Here is a 22344-nt window from a genome sequence, read left to right as displayed (position 1 = left end):
GCTCAGCTTTAGGCAGTGATGAAAGGAAAGCTGAGCTGTGATTGGTTGCTGTGGGCAGTTTGCACCAGTCTAAATTTTACACCCTTTGATAAATCTCCCCCTTTGTGTTCACCTGTATTGGTTGAGCAGAAGACACCAGCACTGAGCAGGGCGTATAAGGACAGGGGCTGGACATCACTATAATGTCTCTCTTAAATGTCAGTAATCCAATAAATACGGAGAAAGCAAGAAAAAAAAACCACTTTTGATGGGACCAATTGAATTGCCTTTAAATAAAATATGTCTTACTCTTTGTGTCATCTCTGTGCATGTGACAGGGGTATGAGCAATGAAACACGTCCAGTACACAGAGGCATAAAAATTACTCAGAAATATATCCTATTTGATAGAAGATTTAATTAGCAGCTGACTTCTGGAAAAAGTCACTTTTCCATTTTCACTTGCTTGCTTAAGTGGATAAAGAGAATAAGAATATTTTTAAGTAGGTAAAAAAGATGTATTATTTGGGGGGAGATGTTCTGTAATCATCCCATTATTTTCCACAGACGGGGAGAGGTGTGCTGGTGAGGCTAGTGAAGTGTAGAACTTACAGACTGTGTGGAAGGGGCTGAATCCAACCACAGATTTGATCAGGGATTTCTTTATCCTCATTGTTGAACACTATGGCATCTGGCACTCTACAAAGACACAGTTCATATATTCAGCTTGTTAGATTTAGATTTCACAGTCTGAGTACAGGAACAATATTGTAGAATCAATGTGCAGAGAATAATAATGTTCTGTAAAACGCTATTGTTATGTCGGAAGATGAGACTTTTACAAATGCAAAGGAACAGATGTGGGAGCAAACTTATAGGATGGTAGTGTTCTCTTTTATGGCACTGATCTGGGTGACTTTGGCATTGACCATTGGCATGACTCTATTGTATACATAATCTATATGGATAAATTATTTTTGTGCTAAGGGCAGTAGAACATTACCCTGGCATCTGCTATAGTCCAGGTATAGGATAAATAACCAACAATTATCATATCAAATATAGGAAGAATTTGATTGCAAGTATTTCTGTATTGCTGGTTATCGTGGATCATTTCACTTCGGAAACATGGTAGACTTCGGGAACATGGCGACATTTTCCATTAAATAAATGGTGTAAAGACCTGCTTGGTTCCTTGGGTTTTCTTTGAGTTATATTACATTTTACATCAGGATTGGTAATTATTCAGTATGATGAACAAAAAATAGAGTCTATAGTGTTGAAAAAGTTTTTAAGCTTTTGGGGATCCAAATATAGCATTCTTTTATGTATGACATTATTAGTTTGGGCCATTGTGTTCTTACATGTTTTCCCTCTCTCTCTCTTTTCAGGTGCTTATTCTCAAATAGTACTGGTAAATGACACTGTATCGGGAAATGTTGGCACGGATGTAATACTTCATTGTAGCTTCATAAATCCCCAACCCAATGTAAAGATCACTCAGGTCACATGGCAAAAATCAACAAACGGCTCTAAGCAAAATGTGGCCATTTTCAACCCTTCCATGGGTGTCTCTGTCCTCCCTCCATACAAAGAACGTGTGGTCTTCCAGAACCCCTCAATCCGTGATGGTACCATCCAAATCAGTCGTCTACAGCTAGAAGATGAGGGGGCGTACATCTGTGAGTTTGCAACTTTTCCGTCGGGAAACCGTGAAAGTCAACTCAATCTCACAGTACTTGGTAAGATTCTACCTTATTTCCTAAAGTAAATGAAATAGAAGACCCTGTATACTGTGCCTATAGTTGTGCCTAAGCCTTTAACCTGCTGTCCATAATTATTAGCTAAACAGTTATATTTGAGTTCACTGCATGTAATATACCTGTAGATGGAAGTGTGACTATGTGTCTGTATGGTGGAGCTGGAGGATGTCCCTTCTACACAGGTATAGGGGAAAGGGGGTCATGGAATGTTTTGTGGCTGTTTTTTGAACCAGAAATTGATTCACAAGCAATGGGAATTATAAGGAAAAGACTTAAAGGGGTACTCCGGTGCTGACAAAAATAAAATTAATCAATCAATTCTAAACATAGTTTTTACACTTACCATCCCTCCTGAGTCTGTCTCTGTTTGAATTTCCCGCTGTTTGCAGGTTTCTGAAGCTCCAGTTGGTGTCTTCATTTTTTCTTCGCACCCTTGTTTGGGCTTTCCCATGATGCACTTTGGCTCCTGTGATGTCTAACTGACTCTGTAAAACTGTTAGATGGCTTACAGCTTGCTCAGCCAATCAGAGCTGAGCAACCTGTGTCATCTGACAAAGAGAGGCTCACCTAACAGGGCTTAGTCCCGCCTCCCTCTTGATGATGTCATTGTCACAAAATTGCTGCCACAGAGCAGCCTGGGGTCAACAGTCATTAGGTAAGAATGAGTTTACCTCAGGGGGGCATATAGGTGATTGAAGCATATTACAAAGTTATATAACTTTGTAATGTGTTTCAATTACTGGGAAAAAGCTTTTCACTGGAGTACCCCTTTAAGGTATCCGTACACTTTATACTTATGTTGGCCAAGCTCTCTGCTCCAGGTTTGTTTCACCATCAGTATAAAGTGTATGGGGTCCTCCCGAGACATCATCTGTCGATAGAGATAGGGGACCAGGAGTGATGGAAGTTCAGTGCCTGACTCTTAGGGCCCTATTCCACAGGAACGATATTCTGCCAAATCGGCCCAATTTGCCCCGATTCGGCCGATTATCGCTCAGTGGAATAGAGAGAACGATCAGCCGATGATCATGTCATTGGCTGATCGTTCATTTAGGGCCAGACCTAAAATCATCGTTCCCCCACTGCGCATCACTACGGTGGAATAGCGGTGCGCGGCGGGCGACCGACGATTTGAGAAGCAGCAGCATCATACATTACCTGCAGGGCTTCTCCTCCGCTCTGTATTCCTCCCCATGTCCCGCGTGTTCTAGCCTCAGAATGGCCTGTCAGCTGACGGAGCGCTCAGCCAATCACAGCCCTGCAGGTAATGTATGCTGCAAGGGCTGGATGGACATCGGTAACGATGTCCCTGCAGCCCTCGCTCAACGATCATCGGGCCGTGGAATAGGCCCAGTAAATGAGCGGCAATCTAGCAGATCGGCGCTCGTTTACATCGTTGATCGGGCCCTGCTCGGCCCGTGGAATGGGGCCCTTATGTTTAAAGAGGGATAAGCAGATTTCAGAACGCTGTGGTGGCAGTTTACCCCTCCCCATAGACAACACAGACATGTTTGCCCATGCCTAACACTCATTGTATGGGGAGGACAGGAGTGTATAGGGACCATTATATTTCTTCCTTCAGGATCCACTTCTAGCTTTGGCTTCAAAAAGTTCAAAAAGTCATGTATGAACTCCACTACATGTTTACTGTGACTGCAAGCTCATCAACCTTATCGGCACTGACAATTAGTTAACATGGTCCTGTTTCTATGTATCTATACAAAGTGGTTTCCACAGTACAATACATCGCATACTTAGAGATGTCATAATTGCTATAATAAAGTATCTCAAGTGAAAATCACAACCACACCCTACAGGCTACAGATTCTTTGTGGAAAATATGGTTGTAGACTAGAAGTAAACAGAGTCATTAGAAGTCGTCATTCATTGAACGTTATGTTACCTCTCTATGGGGCCTACGAAATTGTTAGAGGCCTTTAGTAACAGCGCAGACATCATTATTCTTGATAGACCTAAAAGGTACAACTCTCAAGGGGACATTCAAATTACAATGAGGAAGTATTGTAGATAGGAAAAAAAGCATTTTAATCTTATTTACTTTCTTAAGCCGACCAAACACATTAGTTTATTGTACTGCCAATGGACTGACCACACATCTTATCATTATGGCGGCTTACTGGCTCTTCCTGATGATGTTTGGAGAAAGAAGATGAAGTGGTTAGATTTCTACATGCCCAATTCTTTTGTGCCTTACTTTCTTTCTCTATTGAAAACCTACACATGTTGTTCCACTCATGCATGTGTATGGTGAGAGATTAGGTCTAAGCTATCTAAGGTGTATGACCAGGTTAAGGCCATATTCTACCAGCCGTACTTTACATTGTGTGTAATGCTTAATTGGATTGAGGGCACACCCAAAGGTGCCCGCAATACAAATAGAAATAAAATAAAGTTTATCTGGCCGGTACTGGTGAATATGCAAGACAGCAGGCATTGTTTGACAATGCTAACAGCTGTGTCAAACAATGGCTGTTGTCAATACAGTGTGTGAACATAGCCTAAGAGTCCTATTACATGGCCTGATCATAAAATGTAAACAAGCGCCCATATGCTGGATCGGTGCTCATTTACTGAGCAATTACACGGGCCAACCATCGGGCAGCAAGGACTGCACGGAAATCGTTAGCAGCCAATGTCCGTGCAGCCCTTGCCTTTAGTGTAAAATAATAAAGTATTTACTTACCTTACCATGTTCCCTGGTTTCATCGAGCCTTTCCTGGTGTCCCTGGGCCTTCCCCTGCAACTGCCCCGGATCTGCCTTCTGTTCCCTTCTGGTCTGTTCTCTGCACTGACAGCCCACTTAGCCATATCACTGGCCACAGTCCTCCCTCAGCCAGTGATTGACTGAGCCACCTTTCAGTGCAGAGACCAAACCAGAAGGGAACAGAAGGCAGAGCGGCAGAGACTAGGGAAGGCCCGAGGACACCTTGGAACGTGGTAAGGTAAGTGAATACTTTATTATTTTATACTACAATCATCAGTGATCGGCCACGCATCGATATTACACCTAGTGATGTGCGCCTTACGCCGATGAATTTAGGTCTGGACCTAAGAAACTATCAGCTGATGATGGTTTCATCGGCTGATCATTCTCTCTATTACAGAGCGATAATCTGCCGAATAAGCCTGATGCAGCCAATTATCGCTTTGTGTGATAGGGCCCTAAGAGTCCAAGCCTTGCCTTTACAAATACCCCATATGTATCGATGTTTGTTTACAACAGCCTGGAACCTGGTGATCCCTATGATAAATGCAGGGTAGAGGTACTGACATCATTTATATTTCCTTCCTTATACATAATAGTAATACTGAGATCATTTGGGCATTAAATACCTTACACAGATTTAGGTGGTTTCTGATGTTTGACTCACCCGCTGCATATCCAACTATATCCAACCACTCAAATACCGGTTTTGGTCTTACCTGGCAACTTTTTGAGCTTTTATAGGCTTCAATAGAAGAAATTTTTCATACCATATTTCAATCTAGTTTTTATGTCTGTCACGTATGGCCATATTGTGAAGCCACAGGTTCTTTATAAATATACTTCATTCAAGAAGACCGGACTTCTTTATAGTATTGGTGGCATTAATACAATTGTTGCCTTTTGCTTTATTTCTCAATACTTTATTACTTGCCATTTTAGCTGCCTTCCTTAAAAACTTCCAGAAGTAAGTCACAGTGAAAGAGATTCATGAGAACTGCCTCATTCACCTGTCCTTATTTTTGTCCGTAATTGCGGTTCTGGCCCCATTGGTTTCTATGGCCCTATTCACACGCTGGTAATTTTACGGACCTGTGATTTGGCCGCGATGCGTGCCGTAACACACCAATAAAAATCTATGGGATCATTTGTAAAGTAAGCGCAGCTTTACTATGAGAACCTAAATCTGTTAGCCAGTTCATCAATTCCTCCCATTGTTCTTATGCGTGATTTGCCTTGGTGCTGTAGCAGTCATATTATAGTTCCTTACAAGCATAAAAAATCACAGGTAAATGCGCACTGTCAAATCTGCACCAAATCATGTGGACTTGTTTCTGCGTAGTTTTCTGTGAATTCTCTTAAAAGGAAATAACAAAAAAGTCAGTGGAGATTTACTAAGCTAAATTCCCCAGAATACTAGCTCAATTCGCTTCAAATCCATCCCCTCTCTTGGTTAAACTTGATGTAAACGTGTCTTTTTTAACCTTACTATGCAACTATATATGCTGTGCGCCTCATTTATTAGGTTTTTTTTGTCGCTACTTAGTGGTACTGACTAGTCAGTTTTTTTGTACCTCATCCATTATGAATAGTGTTTAGCGGACCTGTCAAACTAATTGGGTTCTGCAACGTTCTCTGAACCAGTACACGCCGCATCTGGGAATTTGGATGCCACCCTAGGGCTGCAAAGAAAACATGGATACAGCCTATGGCCTATGGCTGTGTCTATGTTTTCCAGGACTCCCTAGGGCAGCATCCAACTGCGGAGTGTACTGCTTCAGAGAACATTGCCAAACACTGACAAACCCAAATAGTATTACAGATCCACTCAACACTATTCTTGATGGATGAGGTACAAAAACACTCCGACATGGTTTTCCCTACTGTCACCTCTGTCCGTGTAAGGAACTGTGTAGAGCAGGAAAGGTTTATCCTTGGAAGTTGTTCCTGCACTGGACTGTTCCTGACATGGGCAAAATTTGGGTCACTTTCAGATTTCCTGGTCTCATTTAACCCTGGAAGTGCTTATATTTATTTTAAATGGTCGCATACGGAACTAAAGGAGGCCGTATACCTTCTATAGCTGTTTGCCAAGAAAGTTATTGTCCCAAATTATACACATAAATTCTTGATAACATCTGAGAGTCCAGAGACCCGCATTTCTATAAGACATCTGACTAGTACCGCTAAGTTAGCAGATTTAGCTAACCTATGGGGACCTTAAAGCTAGCGACATGCAGTAGTGATTCCCCAGTGATCACACACTTGCACCACACATATTAATTCCCAAGGAGGTAGAAGCAGATAGATAACACCACTTCTGGTGCTTTTTGTCTCAGGTGGCACCCTTAATCATTCAATAGAAAACCCAACAAGCAATACTCTTCAGTCTATGGGTCGGTTGATGGATGTATGTAACAGTAATGTATGCTGTTTGGCTGCAGAGAAAATGGCGATGTTGGACGGACCAAACAATGAGATGGTTGCCTCTTTATTTCCAGCCTGTGCCGCCAAAATGACCACCGGAAAGTGGCTGTTTGTCATCGGCTACATTATTAGTTTTCCTTGCATTATTAACATTACGCTCCTAGGAATTTTCCTCAAAGGTGGAATACACAGATTTTAACAGTAAATTATTAAACAGAATATTAATGTTTGATGGCTGTTGAGTTCCAAGAATGTGAAAGAAATGTTCTCCTCGGTACATTTTATTCTTTTTTATCTGCAACAACTCTTTTAAGTTTATTACTTTTTACAAGATATTACATAACCTATGTTCTGCTCTATTTGTATACATAACATATACTGGATGTAACTATCATGGTTTGTTTTTTTTATAGCCAACCCTGTCAATACAATGGACGAATCATCAAAACAGTTGGCTGCAAATCCAAGGTCAAAAGAGAAGGTTGTTGTTGCCACTTGCATGTCTGCCAATGGAAAACCGCCAAGCACCATAACATGGGAGACCAAGCTAAAAGGGGAAGCAGCATATCAAGAAATAAAGAATGACAATGGAACTGTGACTGTGATCAGCCGTTACAGACTTGTGCCAACTCGAGAGGCTCACAGGCAGTCCCTCACCTGTGTCATAAACTACCAAACGGAAAGGGTTACGAGAAACACCACTCTTAGTGTTCAGTGTAAGTATATCGGGACCAGGGCAGTTCTGTATACCATAATATAGTAATATATTAGAATTGTATGCAGTCTCTGGCCTCTATCCTTGTATGGGATGGGTCAAGATCTGATGACCTGACCAGACAGCTATCACCTCAGGACATTGAACCCACCTTCAGGTTAAGGCTGTGTTCACACACAGTATTTCCGTCAGTCTTTTGGTCAGTCTTTTTTTAACCAAAACCAGCAGTGGCTTGAATACACAGAAACTGTGCAAATCTTCCCATTATAATTTTGCCCTGTCAGCTCCACTCCTGGTTTTGGTTAAAAAAGACTGACGGAAATAGTTTGTGTTAACATAGCCTAAGACCCGATTGCACGATATGCCGATGTGTGGGGTCCCTTAGTAATATTTTGGACATACAATGCAAGGGTCCAGCACAGCCTTTTGGTCACTATTTGATCAGTATTTTAGTGGAATCCAAACACAAAGGGGGAGACTTATGAAGACCGGCATACAAGTATGACTGTCTTATATTAAGCTCCGCCCCCTTTTCGCGGCAGCATTCATTAAGAGGCGTACGCCTCTTAGTGAATCCGGCCGACCAGGTGCCCAAATCCAGCTTCCAGCAGGTGTAGATTTGCGTCATGATTTACACCTGCGAGCAGGCATAAATCATGATAAATGAGGCGTGGGAGGAGGCCACTCCTCCTCCCTGCCTCATCACGCCCCCGCAAGCTCCGCCAGTCCACCCATCGGGTGAGCAAGGCGCATGGGAGGTGTACGCCAGTGAGAAGGGGTGAATCTGCACCTTCTCCCTGGTGTACCATTCGTAAATCCCCCCCAAAAGCTATAATGGGAGGATTTGCACTTTTTTCTATGTTTCTGACCCACCCCTGACTTTGGCTAAAAATACTGACCAAAATACTGACCAAATACCATGTGGGCACCTTAGCATTATGAATGCCAAAAAACCTTGGGATTACCAGAAAATGCATGTATGGTTACTATTTATGCATAGTGATGGCCTTGTGTATGCTAGTCACTGAGGGTCTTAGCTGTTCATCCTCTTCCAAGTCAGAAAAAATGGAAATCTTTAAGATGCAATACAGACAGTTGTAACTTGTGGCCTAAAGTCTGCTGTTAAAGCTACATGCAAGTTCTTTTTCATTTAATTATTTGCACACTCAGGCTATGTTTTCACTAGGTAAAAATGGCTACCATTTTTCTTGTATAGCCTTTATTTTACAGCAAATAACGGCCGATATTATACAGCGTATGGCTATGTTCCCACACAGTATTTTTGCTCAGTATTTTGCTTAGTATTTTGCAACCAAAACCAGGGATGGTCTGAAAACAGAGAAAGGCTATGTTCACACATTATTGAAATTGAGTGGATGGCTGTCATCAAAATAACATCGTTAAAATAACAGCAATTATTTGCCATTAAATGGCGGCCATCAGCTCAATTTCAATATTGTGTGAACATAGCCTTTGTCTGTTTTCAGACCACTCCTGGTTTTGGTTGCAAAATACTAAGCAAAAATACTGTGTGGGAACATAGCCTAAAGGTTAAAAGAATCATCCAGGATTAGAAAATAATGTGTGTGGCCACTTTCTTCAAGAAACAGCACCACTCTTGTCCTTAGTTTGGGTTTTGCTGCTCAGTTCCATTGATGTGAATGAAGCTGAGTTGTAATACCACAACAACTTGACTGTGGTGCTGTTTTTGGAAGAAAGCAGCTATGTAGTTCTAGTCCTGGATAATCCCCATTAACATGGATCTTATCTTATTAAAAAAAAATGTGCTGCTAATGTGGTGGTTCCAAAGCCAGAGCCCTACTTTAATCTGTGCTGAGGAAGAACTCAAAATAATCATGGGTGAATGATGAAAGGTGATATATTGTTTTATGGCTTGTGTAGGCTATGGTCCCACTATGTAAAAATGGGACCATCTCTATTGGACGACTACTATTTGTTAAATGATGAACGTCCAATAAAAACGTCCATCTTTGATGAATGTTGCTGTTTTTCTTTCAGATGAGCCCCAAGTCTCAATTGAAGGTTTTGATGGTAACTGGTACGTAAAGCGTCCTGAGGTAAAGCTGACATGCAGAGCAGATGCCAATCCACCTGCCCACTCGTACACATGGCGAATGTAAGCATAATTCTTCCTTTAGGCTGGGTTCACACTAAGTATATTTCAGTCAGTATTGTGGTCTTTATATTGCAACCAAAACCAGGAGTGGATTAAAAACACAGAAAGGATCTGTTCACACAATGTTGAAATTGAGTGGATGGCCGCCATATAACAGTAAATAGCGGCCATTATTCCAATACAACAGCCGTTGTTTTAAAATAACAGCAAATATTTGCCATTAAATGTCGGCCATCCACTCAATTTCAACATTGTGTGAACAGATCCTTTCTGTGTTTTTAATCCACTCCTGGTTTTGGTTGCAATATGAGGACGACAACATTGACTGAAATATACGTAGTGTGAACCCAGCCTGACAGTACAAGATTGTTCAGATGAAGTATTACTGTATTTTTATTTTCAACTAAGGTCATATATGACCGATACACAGGGGCGGATTAACTTTACCATAGGCCCCGGGCTGTTCACCAAGCCTGGGCCCCCCCACCCCCCTGTAACTATGGCAACACTAGCCTGGCGTTCATAGTACAGGACAGATAATGTAATGTCCTGATTTGTGCAAAATTGGCATTAAAAAAACAGTGATTTTTTGCAAATCATGGCGGAAGTGTAGCCAGGAGACAGTACACCACTGAAAGTATAAGTCTTTTTGGGTGGTCATGGGGCCCCCAGGAGCTCAGGGCCCCGGGCTGCCGCCCGAAATCCCCTATTATAATCCACTACTGCCGATACAGTACAATGCCCAACATCATCATTGTCCAACATGTGGTCCTTGTTGCAAAACTACAACTTCGGCTGTCAGGGCATGCTGGGAGTTGTAGTTTTGCAACAGCTGGAGAGCCACATGTTGGAGCTCACTGCCCTCCATGATATAATCGCACTAGAGTCTCTACGTGATACAACCGCACTAGGTTATTCTCTTTGCTCTCCGCGTCTCAGTGACTTAATAATTTAATAAAAGAAAGGCTGCCGGCAATGATTGGCTTGTCATGTTTGTTGCCAGCCATTGTCCCACTCCTTATCTGAGTAGTCTTTTCCAGCTAGCATTATCGCTTTCAGTCATTGCCAATGTACAATAGCAGCGTGATTGTAAATAATTTGACTGTTATTAAAATGTCTGCTTATATATGAGACTTTGGAGGCTGCCGCAGCCAATTACATCTAGCTGTTGTGCTCCCTGGAGAAACGCAGAACAAAGACGTCTGCGGATAAGAAATCGCCAAACAAACAGGGGTTTTGATCAATTTGATGATCTCCTGCATTTTCTATATCGCTGTTGGATGACGCTGCTTAATGTTTTATTATTCCCTTCTGATTAATTAAATTGTGCAAATCTAATTTTACATAACAATTTACTCTAATACTAATGATGGCTAGAACTGATGAGAAGAGCAGGGGCGGTCTACAGAGGTGTGGACCCTATTAGTTTATGGTATAAGAAGGAGCCACCGGGCCCCCTCTGCTAGATTAGGACAGCAATACCATGAATAGAAACTGATACATAATAGAGATTTTGCATTGGGTATATTATGTTAAAGCAAAGGACATGACTATATAAATTCTATCAATATAAATAAAAATATACTTAAAGGGTTACTCTGGTGGGAAAAAAAATGTTTTCAAATTAACTGCTGTCAGAAATTTGTACAGATTTATAATTTACTTCTCAAGCCTCCTGTACTTATTAGCTGATGTATGCCCTGCACCAAGTGGTACATTTTTTCTAGTCTGGAACAAATGCTCTCTGCTGCCACCTCTGTCAGGAACTGTCTAAAGCAGTAGAGGTTTTCTATGGGGCTTGGCTACTGCTTTGGACAGTTCCTGTCATGGATAGAGATGGTAGTAGACAGCACTTCCTGCAAGGCATACAGCAGCCAATAAGTACTAGAAAGCTTCAGATTTTTATATAGAAGTAAATTACAAATCTGTATAACTTTCTTACACCAGTTGATTTAGAAACCATTTTTATTCTCCGGATTACCCCTATAAGACCTGAACTCCATTCTAGTGAATGGGACTCTGCTGCAGTACCAGGCATAGCCACTATACAATGTACAGAGCTGCTGTGCCTTGTAATGAGGAAGCTACATCATTTGATGTACAGTAAGGTCTGTCCTATAAGAGTCTGGCCATGGCTATAAGATCACTGGACTGTTTGCTATACTACTACTTTTATGAACTATCGACCTGACTGCTACTGATCACTTCAATGGGTTTAACAGGGCATATATGAAATGCCTCTTAATAGAGCCGAAGTAAACTTTGCTTGCTAGATTATGAAGGTGTTTGCTATCAGGGTAAGATGTGAGATCAGTGCATCAAATAAGGTCACATTTAAAGGGGACCTGACAGAGCCTCCATGCTGCCCTAAACATGAGACGTGTTACGTTGAGATATTACGTACTTGAAATGCTTCAGTGTTCAAAGATAAGCAATGAACAGGGTTAAAGGTCATGGAGGTGGCTCTCTACTGGTGTTTCGCTGCTCCACTGGACAGGTCTCTGCCTATTGCTATACACAGAGACCTGTCAATCAAGCCTAGAAGGGTGGAGAGAAGCCTGCAGAGATCCTCCACCTCCCCCCCTGTTCCTTGCTTGTCTTTAAAATAAATAGAATGTTGTATTCTTCTTTAGAGGAAATCATAGCTCACTATAATGAGGGAGTCTGTGTCCATTGCATGCCGCCTGTGGTTCAGGCAGCATGAAGCTTCTGGCAAGTTTCCTTTAATGATGATGGTTGAAGAAATCGAGTGAGACCCAGTTTGGCTGCCGTTCAATGGACACGAGCTGTAGTTGGCTATAAACCTTTTAAGGCACAGCACCACGGTGTGACAATGACATTATAACAGAAAACCGCGTAAGATCCTATTGGTCATACAAGCTTAACACTGATAAACATAGTTATTTAGGACTGGGCTACACCACACCTTTGGATGCATAGTAGTCTTAGGAGGGGATGGTGCCCAGAGAAATTTACTGTTCTAAACATTTAACTCATGCAAGTCCTATGCCGGTGCTTTATACCTGTTGCCAAGCAAGCTTTCTATGGGAAAAAAATAAAATGGGAAACTCTCTTTCCAAAATAAAAGTAATGGTAACTCTTATATAGCAACTCCTATATATATTGTGGTCATTTTAGATTTCTTTGCTTTCGAATTTATGTTGAAACTTAAGTTGGACTCCAATAGCATCCAGGTGCAAATCTTTGTTATTTATTAAAGGGCCACTTTATAGTAAAATTGTTTTGTGTGTAGTATTAGTAAGTGTACTCACATTACTTACTGACCGCAGCTCCCTGTGTACCTCATAGAGCTAAAATCAGACTCCCCTCCTCCAGACTGTGCTGCCCTGCTCTGTGATGAGTCTGTCCATAAGATGGCTGACATGGAGGAGCATGTGACCATGCCCCGCCCCCCAGTGTCCTCCATAGGCATATACAAGCTCAGTGGTGGACACTGGAGGAGGGGAGTCTGATTTTAGTTCTATGAGGTACACAGGGAGCTGCTGTAAGTATATACAGTGAGTACAGTTACCAATACTGTACACTGAGCAATTTTACTATAAAGTGGCCAACCCCTTTAAGTATCCAAACACATGGACTACTCTGCCCCCCAGAGCCATTATCAAGCAAGCAAGAGACATGTCAAAAGTCTTGATCAGTTAGGGTCTGTTTTTTCAACCCCCCCCCCCCCCCCCCCCAATTATGATCCAGGGGAAGGGCAAGGCAAGAAAGGGCTTGCCTCTATCCCTGGATCCCCTGCTGGAGGGTTACTTTTGGCTTTATATATATGATCAGATTGGCCTTATAGGATTGATTTCTACCAAAATATATAAGGCAAAAAAACCTCATTCAAACAAAAGTCACATGACTTCCTGAGCAAGGTTCATATACAAGAGTTGTGTCTTCGACTGGTACGGCACCTGATCCTTGAATAAATATGCATCATGCATAGAGTTTATTATAGGCTCTATATTATATGGCCAGCATTTTTAGAGATATATGTCTAATAGCTGTAACGACTGTAAGTCTAGTCAGTCGAGGCAAGAATAAAAGTCATTTGAGTTGGGAATTTTTGCACGTTTTTCAGCAGTTTCCTTACACCACACAAAGCCGACAAGAAGGCTCAGTCAGCTTTATCAATAATCAGCCCTGGAAATCAATAAGAGATTATGATAAATGTTCTTACAGCATCCCATCAATTTCAACAAATGCCAATGCCCAGTGCCCATACAGCTAGCTGTGCTTATGATCCAGACAACATCTACTTAAACTGGCGTGAACACTGTAACTGCTCGTGTCACACAGATCTGACACTGGAAGTGGAACTTTTTTGACATACATAGTGTTAATTCCAAGATTATGAGAACAGCCAAGGACACGACTGCACATCTGCAGTAATTAATAGCAATAACAATCATCTCTCTGTGATGCGTGTCAGATTAGGGGAAGCTACTCTACTGCTGACTATGCCTAATGTCAGTATAATATTCTATATTATACCAAATGTCAATGCAGGGATTTCTACTATGATCTATTTTTGCCCATAAATATAACAAGGAGCATTCTTTACAACTAGAAAAAGGGGTGAATCTGCACCAGCACAGAGAGGAATTCTTTACTGTAAGAGCAGTGACACTTTGAAACTCTCCTTTTGGTGAAGTTGTTCTTGTGTAATCACTAAAATACAGCAAAAGTGACAAGCCTGTCTAAATATATTTTTTGGGTGTAATATTACAGGTTTTAGTCACTAGAACTGAAGAAGGGTTAGTGACCTGGAAATTTATTCTGATTGCCTGTTGTTGGGGTTTTTTTATCCACATTGTAGGAGAATCTGCTGAATTAGATAGACCTATGATTTTTCTTAAAGGGGCATTCAGGTCAGGTAAAACACATGTTGAATAACTCCACCCTGGAGACTAACAATTCGTTCCATAGTTGTTATTATCTTTTGAGTCTCCTTCCCACAATTGTGAGCCTGTTGCTTTCTGCTGAAGACACAGACAACTGTGTGTGAGCTGTTCTCTCCCAGCTTTAATCTCTCTCCTTTCCCCTCCATTTCTAGACAGCTCATGTAACAGCATCACTTGACAGCTGTCTTTGCACTCTGTAATGTCGGAAGGCATAATCACCACCTCAGATTAACCCTTCTGGCATTACAGAGTGCAGAGAAAGCTGGCAAAGGGACACTGTTTACATAAGCCTTCTCAGAAGGGATGAGGGAAAAGGGAGATCAGAGCAGAGATGCTCACACACAGTTTTCTGGGTCTTCAGCACAAAGGAGCAGGCTCAGAATTGGGGGATGCGGACTGAATAGATAATACCAAGTATAGATTAAATTGTTAATCCCCAGGAGGGGGATTTTACCTGACCAGAATACCCCTTTATAATCAGATTAAACAAGATCTCAAAATTTTGCGGTTGTATTTTATGGCCCAAAAACCATCTAATTCTTTTAAACAAAACATAAAAAAAGCCTGATACTACCTCATACTAGAAATATAATGCTATCACCCCATTGTGCTGACCTCTTCTTATAATTCTGGTATTTTCTTTTTGCAGGGTGAATGGGACCCTTCCTGACAGCGCAGATGTGAAAAATAACACCCTGTTTTTCAGGGGGCCAGTCACTTACAGCATTTCTGGAACATATATTTGTGAGGCCACCAATGCCATTGGAAGTCAAACCGGTCAAGTGGAGGTTAATGTTACAGGTAAATGAAAATTAAGAATCTTCACATTACACTTACAATCCTGGTAACTTGCTGTACATTTAGCAAAACTACATAAAACGCCACACGGCTGTCTGACTGATCTATGTAATTGTGATGTACTGCACCATGCACTTACATTACTATAATGCTGTAGCACATAGAATTGCAGAACATAATAAATGGAGATGGGATGCATCCAGACTGAAGCTCTGTTGAAAGATGTTTTATCACCAAAGGCAAAGCAGCGGAAATAAGCATATTCATCTAAGAATAATGTCACGGTCGCAACATACATACAGAGACCACATTTTAATGAATGTAAAGAGTGATAAAAATCCTAATGTTAGTGTTTATTCATAAGGATGTTAGCGGAATATTTTTTTCCTTCTTGCGGTGTCAGGAATCCCTGGGAAAGCAGACTTATTATAGCTGCCGCATCTGCAGGAGGTCTTAATGGATGCGCAGTCCTGGGATGATTCTTTTATGGAAATTAGCTTTCTAAACATTGTTGTCTAACTTACTGAAAGGCAAGCAAATAAAAAGTCTTAAAGGGAATGTGCCATCAGTAAATGGCCTATTGCTTTTATGTTGTATAGAAGTTCTGCTGATAAACATATTAAGAGTTTTTCGTGTTTTTTTTTTTTTTCTATTTTATTATGTAAAAAAATCCTGAAATCTTGCAGTTTTCATTCTGGCCATAATAGTCTCATAGTAGGCAGTTCTATAGGGGTTTCTTCTCTGCGGCTATCTCATTATGTAACCCTTATCTGTACATAACACAGGATCCACTAGTCACAATAGGCGATAGTCACCTCACCCTCCCTGCAGGCAGATTATAATACATGGTGACTCCTGATTAGGCTAGGTTAACACTGCGTTTTCAGCATCCGCTTAACGCATCCGTTTTTTGCAAAAAAAGCATGAAAAACGGATTGCAAAAAACGGATTCATTTGTGTGCATCCGTTTTTCCATTGACTTCCATTATAAAAAAAAACGGATCCGTTTTTTTTGACGGACCAAAACGGACAAAAAAACGTTGCTGACCCTATTTTTCTGGACGTTAAAAAAAACGGATCCGTTAAACGGATGCTGAAAACGCAGTGTGAACCTAGCCTAACCAGAATATTCACTATTAACAGGTGATCTACCGGGCTTCCCTCCTCTTCCTCCTTCTCTGTACAGGCAGATTACAATAAAGATTAATGCCAGTTTTTGGACATAGGATCCACCATTCACAATAAAGGCCCTATACTGACAGGTCGGTGCTTGCTTGCCCCTCTGAAGTGTAATAGGGGCTTACGCTCCCCCTTCTTACAACTCTACACACACCACAGAGCATGCTCATTAAGATCTCCCAAAAAAGTCAATAGGTCAGCTCATGGCTTCAGGTTCTTCTGGTCCACTTGGTTGCTGTAAAGCATCTCTCAAAATGACATTAAAGGGAAACTCTGGATAAGAAAAACTTGTTTTCTATTAAAAGTTAAATATATGTGTCTATACAAAGTATTACCATATCTGTACTGTTCTGCCACACTGTCTCATTGTGTGTGTTTGCTGAGATCAGGCTGATGATGCAGACAGGGGGCAGGGTGTGATGTCTCAGGAGGCTTGGCTAGATCCCCCAATCCCCTGAGTGATTCACCATCTCTGACCGGCCAGAAGCAGGTGTTGCACTGATTGCTCTAGTTGTGCAGAAGTGTGCAGTGAAATTAGGGAAGTTCACACATGTTGGAGTGTCATTGCAGTACTGCAGCATATTCACAAAAATGATGCAGTAACACAAGTAAATGATGCTAAACGGCAGGGAGGATCAGAGCCTTATTGTGGGGCTCAACTTCAAAGATAACAGATGCTTGATGTGCGTGGAAATGAAAAGAAAAAAAATTAAAAAAGTTCTTTACTTTATTCCAATATCAGCGTTACAGGTAGAGAATACAGCGTGCTGTGTGGTGTTACAGGTAGAGAATACAGAGTGCTGTGTGGTGTTACAGGTAGAGAATACAGCGTGCTGTGTGGTGTCACAGGTAGAGAATACAGCATGCTGTTGCAGGTAGAGAATACAGCGTGCTGTGTGGTGTTACAGGTAGAGAATACAGCGTGCTGTGTGGTGTCACAGGTAGAGAATACAGCATGCTGTTGCAGGTAGATAATACAGTTTGCTGTGTGGTGATACAGGTAGAGAATACAGCATGCTGTGTGGTGTTACAGGTAGAGAATACAGCGTGCTGTGTGATGTTACTGGTAGAGAATACTGTGCTGTGTGGTGTTACAGGTAGAGAATACAGTGTGCTGTGTGGTGTTACAGGTAGATAATACAGTGCGCTGTGTGTGGTGTTACAGGGAGAGAATACAGCGTGCTGTGTGGTGTTACAGGTAGAGAATACAATGTGCTGTGTGGTGTTACAGGTAGAGAATACAGTGTGCTGTGTGGTGTTACAGGTAGAGAATACAGCGTGCTGTGTGGTGTTACAGGTAGAGAATACAGTGTGCTGTGTGGTGTTACAGGTAAAGAATACAGCTTGCTGTGTGGTGTTACAGGTAGAGAATACAGCGTTCTGTGTGGTGTTACAGGTAGAGGGTACAGCGTGCTGTGTGGTGTTACAGGTAGAGAATACAGCGTGCTGTGTGGTGTTACAGGTAGAGAATACAGTGTGCTGTGTGGTGTTACAGGTAGAGAATACAGCGTTCTGTGTGGTGTTACAGGTAGAGGGTACAGCGTGCTGTGTGGTGTTACAGGTAGAGAATACAGCGTTCCGTGTGGTGTTACAGGTAGAGAATACAGTGCGCTGTGTGGTGTTAAAGGTAGGGACCACAATAAGCCTAGATGTTCTGCAACAGCTTTGGGTGGGGAATAGGCAGGGTGGGGGACTGTGATGAACAGATGATGGAAAGCATTGCATTCTGGAACCTGTAGTACTGTGTACAACTGATAAACCAGGAAGTGCAGAAACACAAAAAAACCCAAAACAAATGGATTTTTGGTAGTTTGAAAAATGGAAAAGATAGGTAAGTAATGCTTTATGCTTCTGCAAAAGTTTCATTTTTTTAACCTCTATCTGGAGTTCCCCTTTAACAGAATCTCAAACAAGATGGACACCCCCATAATTGAACACAAAAAATAGAATTAAAAAATATTAAAAAAAATATAAATTTAATATTAAAAATATATTAATAATAATACAAGTATAGTAATCTGTATGTAGATTAAATTAGATACACTTACTTTAATTCATGAATATGCAAAAATGCAAGGAAGAAATAAATTGTTCATTTGCTCTCCCTTCCCTGGGAAGATGTAATGATAAAGCTTGGTGTTCTCCCATCTTATGACAGGGAACTGATTCATTTTCCAGGCCTTATATTAGTATCCGGCTGTCAGGGTAACAGCCTACCAAGGTGGTGGTGACACACAATCTGTTATCAGACTCCCTGGAGGACCTTGATTGACTCTTAACAGGAAGATGTGAAGTCATTTACATAGATGTGTTAGGGTTCTGTTTTGTATATAGGGAGCTGTAATGAGGCTGCTATAGAGGTGTACGGAAGCTTTACTGTCCCAGTCTGTGAATCTGATTTAAAAAATAAATAAATAAATAGTGGTGTTCTTCACACGGAGCGATAATTCGCCCAATCGCACGATTAACGATTTTGAATGAACAATTTTTTTTTTTATAACGATTGGCGTTTAGACGGAACGATACATCGTTTTGAATATTCGTTTTGCGATCGCTTAAGCCTATCTCACACATAGGGGAAATTGTTGAAAGACTGTTTACACTGAACGATCTGCGAATTTTTTGCAAACGATCAACGACGATTTGAGAACTTGTTGAAAGATCAAAATAAACGATTTCTCGCTCGTCGCTTGATCGTTCGCTGCGTTTACACATACGATTATCGTTCGAATTCGACCGTTATCGGGCAAATTCGAACGATACATCGTTCCGTGTAAAACCACCATTAGGGCCCTATTCCACCGGACGATTATCGTTTGCATAATCGTTAACGATTAACGATCTCAAACGACCGCTATTGCGAATGACCTGAAAACGTTCACTCATTTCCATGGAACCATAATCGTTACTTATGATCATAATTGCGATCGTTTTTTCTTCGCTTTTTATTCTCTGTTGCGCTCGTATCTATTGCGAAAGACCGAACGATGTCTTATTCAATGCGAACGATTTGCGAACGTTTTGCGAACGAGCAACGATAAAAATAGGTCCAGGTCTTATAAAGCGATCAACGATTTCTTGTTCGGTCGTTAATCGTTAACTGCATTCCAACCGAACGATTATCGTTTAGATTCGAACGATTTAACGATAATCTGAACGATAATCGTCCGGTGGAATAGGGCCCTTACTGTGTTTTCCCCAAAACTTTGCTAGGCCTTACTTTTGGGGGAGGCCTTATATTTAGCAATTCAGCAAAACCTCTACTAGGTCTTATTTTCAGGGGATGTCCTATTTTCAGGAAAACAGGGTAAGGCGTACCTCTCCATACATTTAGCACACAACAGACTTTTTCTTGCAGACATTTTAGTTTATTTTACATTAAGTGAATATTACAGCAGATTACATGTTGAAACTAGTCAATTAAATACCAGTGACTGCCTTGTCATCCTTAGATGCTAATACATTAGTCTCTACTTAGAAATGGTTTGCATCTACCTATGAGCCGCGTGGCAGTATAATTTTTGTCAGCTTTTTTGTGCACTATATCAACTAATGTGCTGCCTACATGTCACTCCACACCTACAAGGCTTCTGCGTCAAACAATAGAAAAGCCTTACTGTATTCTCCTGGGGTGGGAACAGAAGTCTATAAAGAGGATTGCAGGTACACAGAATAGTTCAGGAAATATCTGCAGGCCTGCACATGTCTCCAACAAGGATCCCTGTGATAGACGCTGCGAGGAGAAGTCTGATGCCAATGGCTGAACCAACACCTTGTAGGGAATAGATTGACTGTACCACTGTTCTTACAACATTCTCTCCCCGTACATTCCTCTCTTACTACGTAAGTGCAGAGAATATCATAAAAACAACCATGCAAATTCACTGGAAAATGTAACTTTATATTTAGATATATGTGTATGATACCAAAATCCTGAAGGTGACCAGTTACAAGTTTATGGGCTTCAAAGGCCCAATATCAAGTACCTGGGATGTTGAACAAGGGATCTGATCTGAAAACAACATGTTATAAAGCAAAAGGAATAGAGCACAATGCTAAATATATTTGTCCATTTGTTCAATGTATTTTGTTCATGTAACTCCTGTCCACAGTAGTGCAGTGGAAAGGGAATAGGACCACCCATTGGATTTCAATTAATTACATACAAGTGAAATAGAATTTTTTCCCAAAAAACTGTATGTCAATCTTCTAATCTCCTCATGCTTTATAGCATACTGCCCAAAGAGAGGACTGCATGTATAATACAACAGGTTCCCTCAAATATCCTGTATAAACTATATTCTATTGCTATATAACACTGTTAGGGTTCTCAACACATCCTGAGATAGTGTATTATTGATGGACAACACACTGCTTGTTGGCAGAATAAATGAAAGCACCAAAATACCAACTCCCACTGACCAACACTCCCAGAAGTGAGCGAGAAGAAAGCCGGGAGTTCACATGCATGTCAGGACTCCTGCTGATCTACAGAGCTATGGCTTTCAGCTTATTGCTTCTGGGGGAATATACAATACAGCCTGATCTCACCTTGTTGAGCATATACTTGAATATTAGAGAATATATTTCAGTTCCCTAATATTGATAATCGAGACCCAATGAGCAGATAAAACACAGGGAACTTACACACAATGTGGCCAATTTATGATGTCTGAAAGCAACATAAATATATTATAAGTGGAGAATCAGTCAACCAGTGTTCGTATGGGATCAGAGAACTAGAAGTGGGAATGTATGAATCAGGGATCTTGGATAGAGATGAGCGAACCTCGAGCATGCTCGAGTCGATCTGAACCCGAACTTTCGGCATTTGATTAGAGGTGGCTGCTTAAAGCCCTAAGGCTATGTGGAAAACATGGATATAGTCATTGGCTGTATCCATGTTTTCCAGACAACCTTAGAGCTTTATCCAAGTTCAGCAGCCCCAGCTAATCAAATACCGAACGTTCGGGTTCGGATCGACTCGAACCCAAACCCGGTTTGCTCATCTCTAATCTTGGAGATTTTTCAGGGTGTAGATCATCAGATCAATGTGAGAATATGCAGCTTTGTTAAATCAGAGGGGTAATGGCCCCCCTACACTTTTAGGCCAGGTTCACACACAGTAAGACACCAGCTGTTCTGTGACTCAGCTGTGTCAGTGAAGTTCATCCCAGCCGGTACTGCAGTACTTCATTTCTGTTGAACTTCAACTTCATTTCTGTTGAATTGGGATGCGGACACATTCGGGTGCGCCCACATCCCAATTCACTATAGTACACAATGGAAAGTCCGTCCGGAGCTGCACTTTTCATTGTGTGAGCTGTCAGTGTTGTGTGGCCGCTATTCAATTAATAGGAATCCCCTAGAAATCCCGTCCGGAGTGTATACTATGTGTTACACACCGGCCAGAATTCCTCTGACTTAAATGCAACATACATTTTCTATTCAGTTTGCAACAATGGTCGTGATTAATAGAAAATATACGTTGTATGAACATACAGTAGCTTTTTATTACAGTCAGCTTTAACTGCCATTGGTGATGAGTTTGGCTGATAGTATATGGTGTATGAGGCCTCCTGACTCTCAGATGATATCAGTGGAGATAGGGGTCTGTCATGCATCAATGGAGATAGGGGGGTAGTGATGGATTTTCACTGCCTGATTAAAAATGAGTGCAACTCGAGCATTCAAGTCTGATCATTTGCCATT

General features: G+C 41.3%; 1 protein-coding gene across 2 annotated transcripts in view; it reads left to right on the top strand.

Annotated features, from left to right (window-relative positions):
• The window catches only part of NECTIN1 (nectin cell adhesion molecule 1), a 207392-nt gene that overhangs the window by 72291 nt on the left and 112757 nt on the right, over positions 1–22344 (top strand). For both annotated transcript variants that reach the window (XM_069946463.1, XM_069946462.1), the window contains exons 2-5: positions 1370–1720; positions 7307–7609; positions 9628–9745; positions 15305–15456. In XM_069946463.1, the coding sequence (XP_069802564.1) occupies positions 1370–1720; positions 7307–7609; positions 9628–9745; positions 15305–15456 (924 nt within the window). The remainder of the gene's footprint in view (positions 1–1369; positions 1721–7306; positions 7610–9627; positions 9746–15304; positions 15457–22344) is intronic.

Source organism: Dendropsophus ebraccatus, chromosome 12 (assembly GCF_027789765.1).
Source record: "Dendropsophus ebraccatus isolate aDenEbr1 chromosome 12, aDenEbr1.pat, whole genome shotgun sequence".
Classification (NCBI taxonomy): Eukaryota; Metazoa; Chordata; class Amphibia; order Anura; family Hylidae; genus Dendropsophus; species Dendropsophus ebraccatus.
Note: the sequence above shows the minus strand (reverse complement) of the source record. Positions and strands in the feature narration are given on the sequence as shown.